Here is a 13628-nt window from a genome sequence, read left to right as displayed (position 1 = left end):
GGTGAGATGATCAGAAGTAGTCTCTAGGATTAAAAAATGATGCACGAAAAGAAGCAACTATGTTCAATGGGTTATTGACTTTATAAGTTACCACTTGTACGTGTGTACATTTAATGGCATTGTCATGTGAAGATCTGGGGTAGAATAGATCTTCAACAACCCATGCTTGCCACAAGAGGCGACTGTGCTTATTGTAAGAGGCGACTAACGGGATCGGGTGGTCAGGCTCGCTGACTTGGTTGATGCATATCATCGATACCAATTGCAAGGTTCGATGCTCACGATGTCAATCACTGGATTGTCTTGTCCAGACTCAATTATTTACATATCGCCGTCATATAGCTGGAATATTGCTGAGTGCGGCGTTAAACAACAAACAAACAAACATTGTCATGAAACTTGGAAGAATTTGATGTGCAATAAGGCTTAATTGTTGTTGTTTCATAGATCAAGCTTTCCACCATCCATACTGATGACAGATTAGTGAGTGAGTGAGTATGGTTTTACGCCGCTTTTAGCAATATTCCAGCAATATCACGGCGGGGGACACCACAAATGGGCTTCACACATTGTACCCATGTCGGGAATCGAACCCGGGTCTTCGGCGTGACGAGCGAACGCTTTAACCACTAGGCTATCCGACCGCCCCTGATGAAAGTGTAAGTGACAAATCAGAAATATAAAATAACAAGCCAACAAAATAAATTATTAAGCACCTTATTTTATTCAGAATAGACAAACCAGTGTATTTACAATGAGCATCAGATAAAGTTTGCATAGAATTAAAAAATCAAAAGCACTACATGAGAATGACACATATAACAAAGCACATAGAATAAACTTTATCACAACATCTTTACAATAAAATGAAATTGATAACATTTCACAATAAAGTTTCATTTACAGACCACAGGCTTGATACCATCCCATCAGAGACTACAGAACAGACCAATCAAGTTATTCCTGGGCACAGCCTTAATGCATTGTACATATAGAATGCACTAGTACTGTATCTTAACAACATCAGACCCAACATATCTAACATGTAGAGGACTTTATACATACATCATTTCCTGATAATCACTATCAATGCCAATCTCATTAAAATCAGACCTCAGTTCTCGCTACCGCTAAACAAAGATCTGAGGACATCCTATTAGGGGTCACGTCAGAACGACCTTTCATCCGACCAATCAGAGCACTGCTTACCAGATTATGAAAGTGACAGTCGGAATGTGATTTTTAATCATGTAACTTCGAAAACTTTAACTCCGAACGATAGTTACGGGTTTAAATACTGAATCCATACAATCTAGACCATCTATTGGCCATTCCAGAATGTTCTTTTGTTCAGGTTTCAAATTTGTAATCGGGAATTTGTCAAAATATGTTTCGAAGCGTAGTCGCCAATTTGAAATTAGTGCCGTAAAGCACGAGAAAGCTGCCTTGTGATTGGTCATTCCATTGGTCAGTCAGAGTTCACGCAATGCCGGTCTGACGTGACTCGTAATGGAATATCCTCAGATCTTTGTTTAGCGGCAGCGAGAACTAAGATATGATTTTAATGAGATTGCATCAATACAAATATTGCACATGTTTCTTACTCCCATTCATTACCCTTAAGTGCCCGGGTACATATGTACCGGTACTATTCCACATTTGATGGGGTTTTATTTTTCTTTCCATGACACACAACAAATCTCTCATAATATGTCAAGTGTGTATTTAAATATATCTTACAGAAGTTATTATCCCTATCAAAAGTTAAAAAGTATGTATTTTATGTACAAGTACAGATTTTTATATATTTCTACCTGCTTACCAATGTCATAAAAATTACATCTTTCACTCTGATACCCCGTCTTGAAGATAGAACACCTTAATAGGTCTCTAAGACTCTTCATGTGAAGGTTCTAATTTGTGGTACAAGGGAACGGAGCATTCAGACAAGCATATTCAAATTCTGTATCTTGAAAACGAATATGATCATGGAGTTCCAAATGCAATTACATAAAGCCATGTTCCGTTGTTGATAATTTACTCATCCTGCTGTTTCTGAGCACCATGGCATCTACACCCAAAGGTTGTAGTATCAAGGGTATGTTTGTGATCTGTATGCGTTATTTTTGCTAATGTCGAAATTTCCAAATTGAGGCAGTAAAGAACTGCTTTGGAAAGCTGTCATCTGTTTGCCTCCAAAACCCATTGGCTCGATCCTTTATTTCGATTGGGCGGTCAAAGTTTGCTTGGGTTCAAGTAATGCGACTTCCGATGGAAGTGTCCTCAGAGCTTCACACAGAGAGGTCTCTATGGCATATCAGAGTGAAAGATCTGACCTTAATGAGATTGCCTGTCTATCAGTATGTATACTACTCAAAACAAATTAAAGAACACCAACAATTGGAAGGATGTTTGTGGCAATACCACCAACCATTACAGGTTAGTAAGTCATATGGAAAAAATCATGTGTTAGGTAACTTCTTTTGAGTAGTATATTTATTTGGCATATTCCTATAATATTTGCACAATATCACGGAGGGGATACACATTATACCGTAATGGTTTTATTATCTAATGAATGACATGTGACCACTTCTCGGCCAATGAATAAAGTGGAAATCTTTTCCTCCTGCTGCTGATTATGTCTTGCATATACAGGGCTTGAACAGACAACACCAACGACGACGACATGTAAAAGACAGGACACTATCGTTCTTATATTATCACAAGTTGAACACTGATGAAAGACAAGCTGGTAAAAGCTAACAACGTTAATGCAGGTGGAAGATCATGTGATCAGATTCTACAGCTATTGGCTGCTTCAAACTAACATTCAGAGCCGCAAAGGTGGGCCAAGATGTAGAATCTGCTGGCCCAAACCTAGCATTTGGCATCATGATCAGTGGAGATAAGAGTTAATGCAGGGTTGTTATTCAGCTGAGCCTTCTGGTCCCAATGGCTAAATTTGCAAGCTGACTCACAGTCAGTACATTTGCTCTACATAATTTTCAGTAGTTTCTCTGCCATACATTGCAGATTGTAATCAATAGGAAATTCTGAACTGCTGCATGGATAAGGTCCGTGGAGACAAATGCCATTCGGATTTTCATGATTTAAGCAAATTTTGACAGGACATTCTTCTATGCATCACCAAAATTGAAAAATATCTTTAGTGCTTTTGGATGACAATCAGTCTATGTCCTAGAAAAAGAACCAAACCAAACCAAACTGAGGAGAAACATCACATTATTTTTCCGTAATCAAAAGCCACAGGTCCACCAACACTCCAATAGAAACTTAACACTTTGTCTCGGACGATAAGGATAACAACAATTGTACTAATTCCACCAATGAGATTGCAAGATTGTACTCGGAGTAACCTTCCGGCAGTTGATTGGCTACGTGTTCTAGTAGCAGGGCCGTGTCGGACATGGGGGCATCAGGGCTGACCAGTTCCTCAGGGTCCTGCAAACAAGATACTCTCTGAAGTCCCAAATACAATCAGCAGTTTTTGTTGTACAATCAGTTTAACCATGTGTCCAATGCAGGAAAAGAATGAATTCATATAAATGTTATATACTTCTCAAAAGAAGTTAAGGATCACCCATTCTTTCATATTACTATAGTTAATCTGTCAGTAATATGACAGAATCAGGCGATCTTTAACTTCTTTTGAGTAGTACATATGATTTCAACCTTGAAAAAAAATCACATGCACAAGATGAAAATAAAAAAATTCTTGGAAGACTCTTAACCTGCCTGGGGGTCTTGGAGGTTTTGTGAAACATTCCAGAAGCTTTCAAATTCTTATCATATGTATGTTCATAGCAAGGTCAAGTGGAAGATCCCCCCAAATGAAACCCAACATACAATGTATCATCAGGTAAAATGACTGAAATCATTTGTATGTGCTACTTAATGATATAGCAAAATAATGATGAACTTACATTAACGTCCGGCAAATATTCCAAGTTACAACTGTGTTGTGATTTGAATCCACACGTGTCACATCAAGAACTGGTGTTTTCAGGAATAAAATGTTCAATGAATTATGGTGCAGTAAATTAGAACTCACACACTGCGCAATGAGAAGTTAGTCGGCTATGACAGAAACACAAACAGTCCCTATTGCCTTACCATCATGTAATCTCCCGAAAGGTCACTCACCAGCTGCTTCAGCCAAGTGGACAGGGAGGGGGACATGTCCGACATGATCTTCCCCGTCCCTGGCTGGTCGCACCGGAACAGGAAATAGGCCACTCGCTGACCCGCTATCGGCAACAGCTGTGACCCCATCAGCTCGTGGTCATTGACGGTCAGCAGCACCTGGTGGGAAAAGTGTTGGTGTAACAATGATGTTTGTAGTTTAATTTGCAATATTCCAGGTATATCATGGCGGCCTAAATATAATCAAGTCTGGACCAGCGATTCATGTGGTGAACGATCCATTCAGTCTGAGTGTGATGTCATCAACCAAGTCACTGAGACTGATCTATTCTGTCGCCTCTTACGACCAGCATACATGCTGGGGACCTGTTCTAACCCGGAATCCGCGGGGTGAGATGGTAGAGGGGGAAATGTGTTATGGGTTTGTGAGCAATATATCTCAGTGTTGCGGCCATCTTTGAGCACTACCCAACCCCCTGCTTTCTTTGGCTGGTTGATTAAAGTTGGCTGGTTTGAGGCCTACCATCATTTGCAAATATTTGTCCAGTACTTATGAGTAACTATGGTAACAGTAAACCGAAATGTGAGTCTGTGTACAGACCTCCTCAGCTAGCTTGTCGCGTCCGGCAGAGTAGAGCTGACACACGTGGTGCCGCTTGAGGTAGTCGATGTCAAGGCCGAAGTCCTTCCCCAGGTCCACAGCAAGCACTGGCCAGCGGAAGGCGACAGTCTTCTGTTGTCGGCGGGGACTGACACTGGCATCCTCGCCTCTCTTCTCCAGGGTACTAATGGCCTCTGATATCACCTTGCACAGAAACTGCAACAAAACACTTATAATAATAACAAGAACAAGAGGGCAAAGTTATCTATATCCACCACAATGGTAAATACTTGTTGGAATATGTCAAGTAGTCATATATACATATATGGTTGCCATGGAAACTCGAATTTTTTATTTTTTTTTAAAATCCGAAACAACAGAAAGACTCAAGTTAACCCCCCTAGGCCTATCTATGTGTGGTAAAGAAATATTGTATGGTTTTCAAGATCTGCTCTGGAGACTTGAAAATCCAAACTATCAAAAGGCACCAGTTCATCACTACATATATCTTTGTACCACGTATGGTGAAGAAATATTGTATGTTTTTCAAGATCTGCTACGTAAACGACATCTTGCACAAATGGACCGATGCAAAAGGGCTTGTGAGTATAATAATACCATGGTGGAGGATGCTAAAAGCACATGACCCAGGTCAATGGATCAGTATGCAGTCCAATCAGCATTCTCAGCTCCCTTGGGAGTATATAACACAGGCAGCACACTCAAAGTTTACATGTGCATAAGCATCATTATCCTACCAGGCACCCATACTCAGGAGTGGAACCTGTCGAACAGGGTCACCCCTCCACCACACCCCTCCACCACTCTCTGCCACCACACCCCTCCACCACACCCCTCCACCACACCCCTCCACCACACTCTGCCACCAGTGATGACCTGCAGGCTGAGCACAGGACCACGTACACATCCCTCCACCACACTGCCACCAGTGATGACCTGCAAGCTGAGCACAGGACCACGTACACATCCCTCCACCACACTCTGCCACCAGTGATGACCTGCAGGCTGAGCACAGGACCACGTACACACCCCTCCACCACACTCTGCCACCAGTGATGACCTGCAGGCTGAGCACAGGACCACGTACACATCCCTCCACCACACTGCCACCAGTGATGACCTGCAAGCTGAGCACAGGACCACGTACACATCCCTCCACCACACTCTGCCACCAGTGATGACCTGCAGGCTGAGCACAGGACCACGTACACACCCCTCCACCACACTCTGCCACCAGTGATGACCTGCAGGCTGAGCACAGGACCACGTACACATCCCTCCACCACACTCTGCCACCAGTGATGACCTGCACGCTGAGCACAGGACCACGTACACACCCCTCCACCACACTCTGCCACCAGTGATGACCTGCACGCTGAGCACAGGACCACGTACACACCCCTCCACCACATTCTGCCACCAGTGATGACCTGCAGGCTGAGCACAGGACCACATACACACCCCTCCACCACACTCTGCCACCAGTGATGACCTGCAGGCTGAGCACAGGACCACATACACACCCCTCCACCACACTCTGCCACCAGTGATGACCTGCAGGCTGAGCACAGGACCACGTACACGCCCCTCCACCACACTCTGCCACCAGTGATGACCTGCAGGCTGAGCACAGGACCACATACACACCCCTCCACCACACTCTGCCACCAGTGATGACCTGCACGCTGAGCACAGGACCACGTACACACCCCTCCACCACACTCTGCCACCAGTGATGACCTGTAGGCTAAGCACAGGACCACGTACACATCCCTCCACCACACTCTGCCACCAGTGATGACCTGCACGCTAAGCACAGGACCACGTACACATCCCTCCACCACACTCTGCCACCAGTGATGACCTGCACGCTAAGCACAGGACCACATACACACCCCTCCACGACACTCTGCCACCAGTGATGACCTGCAGGCTAAGCACAGGACCACGTACACGCCCCTCCACCACACTCTGCCACCAGTGATGACCTGCAGGCTAAGCACAGGACCACGTACACACCCCTCCACCACACTCTGCCACCAGTGATGACCTGCACGCTGAGCACAGGACCACGTACACACCCCTCCACCACACTCTGCCACCAGTGATGACCTGCACGCTGAGCACAGGACCACGTACAACTACAACATACAACTACAACACAGGCTCGCTGACTTGGTTGATGCATGTCATCGATCCCAATTGTGTGGATCGATGCTCATGATATCAATCACTGGATTGTCTGGTCCAGATTTGATTATTTACAGACCGCCATTATATAGCTGGAATATTGCTGAGTCCAACAAACCAACCAACCAACCAACCAACAACTACAACACAAGTCGTAGCTATCTGGTAGTGTTTACATACTGTCTGTATCTTTCATCAAAGTTGCCTCTTGTTTTCCACAAGTGCATGTGCGGAACTATGGCATCTCTAAACTGTGGACGAAGGTCTAATTCATGGCAGACATGGCATCCCATGTGACATGGAGCCTGTCTGACATCACGTCCCTGCTACATCGTGGTGAAGTGATGCGGACCAGTTCATTCTTGTGGCTTCCCTGTCTTTCCCTCAATCATCTTAGCCCTTGAGCATCTTACCTCAAAATCAGCAATATATTTTGGTTGCAAGTATTATGGAGAAGAAACGTCATTATACCTGATGTGTATGGCCATGCCAACCTATGACTGGCTTCACAAACCTAGAAATATGCCACACTAACGATTCACCCTGGATCTGAATGAGAGAGTTGGATTTAACACTGCTTTGAAAATTTTACTCATATGTGGCGCCTTAGATGACTGGAACACTCCCACCCTCCTGAATCTGGGGATTGTATAGATGTGCGCATTAAGAGTACCAAAACAATATAAATATTCAATTGTGTCTGTCAAAGTTACCACAAAGAAAACATCACCAATGTAAGTAAATCTTCAAAACAATATGACAATGAACAATTTTTTTGAGAACCAGTCAATTGGAATTGACATAAAACTACTCACCGTCCTCCTGGAAACAGAAAGTGCTGAATCAACATTCTGGTTTGGCAGCAGAGGATGGGAGTGCAGATCCTTAAAGAAGCTGTTCCGTCCCTGATGAACACAATAAACACAACATGAAGACACTCCCATCTATCGCATCAGTTCCCGGGCTTGTACAAGCAGTAATGATGAAGAGAACCAGGGCCAAGTTGCACAAAGCGATCATAAGCCTATGTTAAAGTTGGGGAGTTCCGATCCTCTTAGCGCTAAGATAGATTTGTTCAACAGAGCCCAGGGCACCCTTCATTGTCCGTTCAGCTCCAAATTCAATTTAACCTTTTTTCTACTTTGAAAACACAGTAAATTTATCCCCTATCACTCATTCACAAACCAATATTCGAAATTAAGGGGGTTCATAATGTTTGCTCCTGTAGTGTTTGAGTGGGAGAGTCCTGCAAGTCTTACACATTTACCACTTTGGTGAAACCAACAAGCACAGGTTAGGAACATAGGTGTCTGGCATGCCCACGGGATGCAACTCTGCGCAGCAAATTGCAGCACCTTAGACAACTGGGCCACCCATGCCTCCTGTAGAGTTTGAATCTAGGAACCAGCTAAATCTTCAACTTTTACATAAGGGCAAGGACAATGACATCTTGACTTTCATGCTTCACTTATAACACTGCTAACATGGCAGAGACCTTTAAGCATTAGCTTACCTTTGTATCGAACAGAGAGAGGACCTTGACTGACTTCATGTTGAACAGCATGACGGCATGCATGCTGACAGCGAGGTGGTAGTGGTGGCGGACCAGGTGGTAGTTGGTGGCCTTCTGGTCCACGGCCAGCTCCACCAGGGACGCGGGCCCTCGAATCTGCTGCCACAGCTGCTCTAGGTTGAACACCGGTACCTCGTTCGCCTCACAGTTGGCCTGGCGGGAGCATGGGACAATTTACTGACGTTGTGGTAGTGGTAGAAATGTGCAGGAGTATCGAGATTCATCATTAGACCAGACCAATGTTTTATTTGGTTTACAGACCCATGTCTCATTTATCCTCTTATTAGATCCCCAACTCCAATGGCATTACCATGTCTAAAAAAATCTAATCTCATATTTAAATTTACATTGGCATCTTAACTGTTGGTTCTCATCTGCTTTGTCCAACAAAGATTCACCTGCAGTGAATTAATAGCGTTCCCTCTCCAACCCCCTCCCAGAAATAAACCCCAAAAGGTTGTTGTGTCTTTTATACAAGAAAATGTGTCAATAGGCACAATGCAGTAATTTATTTGAAATTACATTCATTTTTTTAATTTAAAAAACGATGGTTATTTTTATTCTTTTCTCCACTTATCTGCAAGTATTACAGTGGTCTGGCCTTCAGATGTACTGTTTTTCCTGCTTAAACCCCCCTAGCTGGTAATGTTGACAACATGCTTGCAAGATAATGGCCATTGATTTCATATACCATCATGAAGGTACTTCAGTTGATACATTCACGTGATTCATACGCAACTGATTGCTAACTAAACAAATGTTTTGTGAGAAAGTATTCCAGTAAGAATGAAATATCTGATACTCACAAAAAAATATTTTTTTTATCTGTACATAAGAAATTCATAAAACATATTTGGAACACATTTGCTAATTTGTTATGTTTGCAAAGTGAATCTGTTCCAAAAATTCCTTTTATCATAAAGAAGGTAACACGCCATTCTATTAGATGTCACTGCCATATCTGTATTTCTACAACACACACATTATGTCACAGTTGCATAGCAACCGTTATTAATGTTAGCCTGATTAATGTACCATGCACAGAGCATTCCATACAGTTAATACCAACTATAACCATGACAACAAAACAAACAACTGCTCTGATAAAACTTGTTTGTTTGGAAGTGAATTACTGTTTGGGGGAAATATGGTCGACTAGAGATATTACGACACCAGATTCTCAGGGTTCCCATAAGTAATTAAATGACTAATTTGTGAAATTTATCATGTTTATTAACAAAACAAAAGATATCACTGCCAATATTTAGTCCCTGATTTTGATCTTAAAGCTCTGCTACTAACGGTCATTTAGAACTTAAGTTTCAATATGGCACCATATTTTGACTTTGCACACGCAGCACCATGCCACTTATAATGTGTCAAGATATCACAGGGTAATTAAGACGTGGTCACTATGACCTCAAGATATCTCTTCGTACTTCAGATTGCAGAGGGCATCGCAAAAACAAGTCATTTGGTATATTTTACCTGTTATAGTTTTACAGATCATAATTTGCTAAAGATATAAAATGAAAAAACTTATATCCTCCCTCCCAACTCTTCCACATGGCAAATATCCATGTACAAGTTAACACTACTTATTAGCTGCTGTATTTCTAAGGATACTTTCCATCCAGAAACACAAAAGTGTTATAATATTTTTATCAAATATATCATTCTTTAAAACAGAAGTTTCAGAAATGTTTCCACTCACTGAGGAAATTATAAAACCAGGTATAAAGACAAAGTTAGAGTTACCATGGTTACTTAAGTAAACATGGTAAATGGCACATTCTTTCCCCATCTAACAATAATGAACCACCCCATTATTAGATTACCGTAATCAACGTAATAAACATCCCGCTCTAGTAAGCACCCACAGCGATATTTGCTAATATATTGGCTAGTGAACAATCCCAATTGGCACCCCTTTCGATTGTCAATGTACACAAGACTTATATACTAATACGCACTATATGCTATATGCACCCTTAATTATGGGCAATTAAGTTCTGATAAAATGTATCTGTCGTATATAAACATTTCAGGCTGTCAGCATAAACCACGAAAATTATCTTTCAACTTTGTTATTTTTCACAAAATAATATTCCAATAAGAGCCCCCTGTTTCTAATTTGAGAGCGCCCTGGGCACTTAAAAAGTCGAATACGGTATACAGTGCCAAATGATTAGCAGACATGTTTGATTATGGAAACACCCAAACAATGGGAAACCCTCTAATACTTTGGGGGAATTATTGGTAATAGTTCATTGAGGAAGTATACATGAGATCTTTCAAGCTTATTTTAAGTAGTTTCTGCTAGGTTACATCAGTTCCATATTACTCAGATTGTGACAGTTTACTGTATTGATTTATATTTATAACAGCACCCATTATTTGATCAGTATGATGCCATGGTCTATCAACTGTCTCTCAGATCATTCAGTTAATGCATTTTCTAATCAGGTGACATGCTCACATCGCACCAGACATGCTGTGACGTACAAAACAATCTCTCACATCGAGACCCATTGTATATCACCAGAGCCTCTGGAAACTGAAGTCTATACATACATGTACATTCAACCAATTTCAGCATCTCAGAGTCGTTCTAAAAATGATGCACAGTGAGTGAGTGAGTGAGTTGGGTTTAACGCCGCTTTGAACAATATCTCAGTTATATCACAGCGTGTCAGCTTGGTGTATGAGGAAAACTCAAAGTGATGCAGGTCTCGGCATTAATAACTTATACAAGACCAGACTAATGTGTATGATGTTGACAACCCTATTAGCATAACCAGGGTGAACAGTGATTCAAATCCATAATAATAGGTTTCTTGTATGCCTAAGGGAAGCAACTCTGCGTAGTGAATTGCAACGGCTAAGACAACTAGGTCACAAGTGCCCCAACATGATTAACAAAATATAAATTAATGCCTATTACATGACTCATATTGACAGATGAATGCAAAAGAAAGAGAGAAAGAAGAAGCTCACACAGAAAAAAACAAGAATGTTATAAACAATATTAAAAGCAAGATGCACAATTTTTATCTTACTAATGCTGCATCTCTGATAAACATCCCATGAAAAAAGCGGAATATTCCTCCATCCTTAAAAGACAATAGTTTTCTATATTAAAAAAATCTTCCTCTGACTGGAGTAGGAGACAATCTCATTAACATCAAATCTTTTCTGACATGAAACCTCTGTGTGAAGATTTGCCAACCCTCATAGGACGGTGCATCAGTGAGCCTGGCACAAACTGTAACTGCCCAATCAAAATGAAGGAAGCTCAGGTTTTTAGCCAATCAGATGTCAGCTTTCTTTTTAAAAGGATTCAGCTTCATTTCATTACCACCACAATTTGACAGTTTCAATCATAAAAAACAAAAACACAAGATATTACAAATATACCCTCGATAGTACAACGTTTTGGATGTAGATGCCACGGCACTCAGAAATGAAAGGGTGTATCACATACGCAACATAACATATTGGTGTGGCTTTAATAGTTTACATTCAGGACAGGCCATTTAAGTTTGTTTTCAATATACAGACATCGGATATGTTCTGAATGTGAAATTCACACATACTGAGAATTCATAGCCTTGATAATGACTGGCTGTTTAGAACGTTTCCCAGCTTGTGGAGAGTTTGTGAGATCTTCACCTAGAGAGGTATCACATCGGAGTTAAATATATGATTTTCATCGGATTGGAGGAGAAATGATATACCAGTGCAAGTGACATGTAGCTACAGTTAGCTGTGTAAGAATGTTGAAACTAATTTTATGCTAGCTATCGTTAAAACTTCTGACAATCATTGTCGACAGATTGCATGATGCAACAGCATGATTGAGAGGCTGAAGCTAATGGACGCTCTTTAGAAGTAAGAAACCAAGAAGTGACAACCAAGATGAACATACATGGTATCAACAAAAATATACATAAATTTAACACGATATAGACAGGAACAGACAATGATAGGGATGTCACGATTCATAAAAACATCATAGCATTGTAAATATACACCTGACAATCGATACACAATATACCTACCCATTATCGATTCAATATCAATTTTTATAAAACAGCAATTTCAAATTTTTCAATAAATCAGGCCAATTCCCCCCAAAAAAACAAGGGGAGTTAACACTGGTTGATAACAATCTCCTATTTGCCGAACCAGATGGAAAGTTTCATGCAAAAGCGGCACCAATTCATTATCCCATTATGGGTGTCATGATATGTAGTATCAAAATGTGAGGTAAGTGTACCGTGACACCCCTAGTCAATATACATGATATAGACAGAAATATACATTATAGTACAGGATGTTTACACCAGTGCGACCTAAACACGACGATGGTAAGAAGACATATACTCACATCCATTGCGACCTGCAGCAAGTCGGCTACATTCTCCATGAAGCTGATCAAAGTTGCGTCACTCATACCAACATCCTGATGGATATATGAAAAATGTCTCAGATAAAAATCACTTGCTCATATAATTTTTGCATCTGATGGCTTTAGCGACTAGGCCTCACCCCACAAAGCACTCATACTCCTTAGAGGGTAGAAAACAATGGACTCAATTACCCATATCTCAAAACCTAACCCTGACTTGAGTGGCAGATTTCTGCAATAAAATACCACACAGCCAAACTGTGGCCAGGCACTGGACCGTTTCTTGGCATCACTCTCTGTCTCAACTTCCTCACCGCGATATCCCGTTCGCGGAGCTCTCTAAACTATCGCTGCCACCAGTCAAAACTCCCCACAGTGATAGATGATCACAACTATGCTTGGAGTTGGAACTTGCAACTGAATGACTGTTATGTTTACAAACAAGTGACGACTGTCATGACGCTGAATACACTTACCCCCACTAAATTACTTTCTTTGTTTGTCAATTTGAATTTCATTCCTGAGTACTGAATAATAGGACCTTACCAATCTATTTGTTTAATTTGACCAACTCTGTCCCCCTCATACTAATGACATCTTGTAAGACTTTCTTTCATACTTGAGACTATTAATCATAAAATGTTCCAATGTTAAAAATAATTACA

General features: G+C 41.4%; 1 protein-coding gene across 1 annotated transcript in view; it reads right to left on the bottom strand.

Annotated features, from left to right (window-relative positions):
* Positions 1 to 718: 718 nt before the first annotated feature.
* LOC139442577 (rab3 GTPase-activating protein non-catalytic subunit-like) overlaps positions 719 to 13628 on the bottom strand; it is a 39753-nt gene continuing 26843 nt past the window's right edge. Inside the window, exons 29-34 of the mRNA XM_071223416.1 lie at positions 12943 to 13017; positions 8493 to 8705; positions 7795 to 7884; positions 4769 to 4984; positions 4168 to 4326; positions 719 to 3465 (exon numbers count right to left, since the gene is read on the bottom strand). Coding sequence (XP_071079517.1) covers positions 3298 to 3465; positions 4168 to 4326; positions 4769 to 4984; positions 7795 to 7884; positions 8493 to 8705; positions 12943 to 13017 — 921 coding nt within the window. The 3' untranslated portion in view covers positions 719 to 3297. The remainder of the gene's footprint in view (positions 3466 to 4167; positions 4327 to 4768; positions 4985 to 7794; positions 7885 to 8492; positions 8706 to 12942; positions 13018 to 13628) is intronic.

The sequence above is a fragment of the Haliotis cracherodii genome, unplaced genomic scaffold (genome assembly GCF_022045235.1).
Source record: "Haliotis cracherodii isolate W230 unplaced genomic scaffold, xgHalCrac1.p SCAF_5, whole genome shotgun sequence".
Taxonomy (NCBI): Eukaryota; Metazoa; Mollusca; class Gastropoda; order Lepetellida; family Haliotidae; genus Haliotis; species Haliotis cracherodii.
This window is presented reverse-complemented; position numbering and strand designations above follow the sequence as displayed.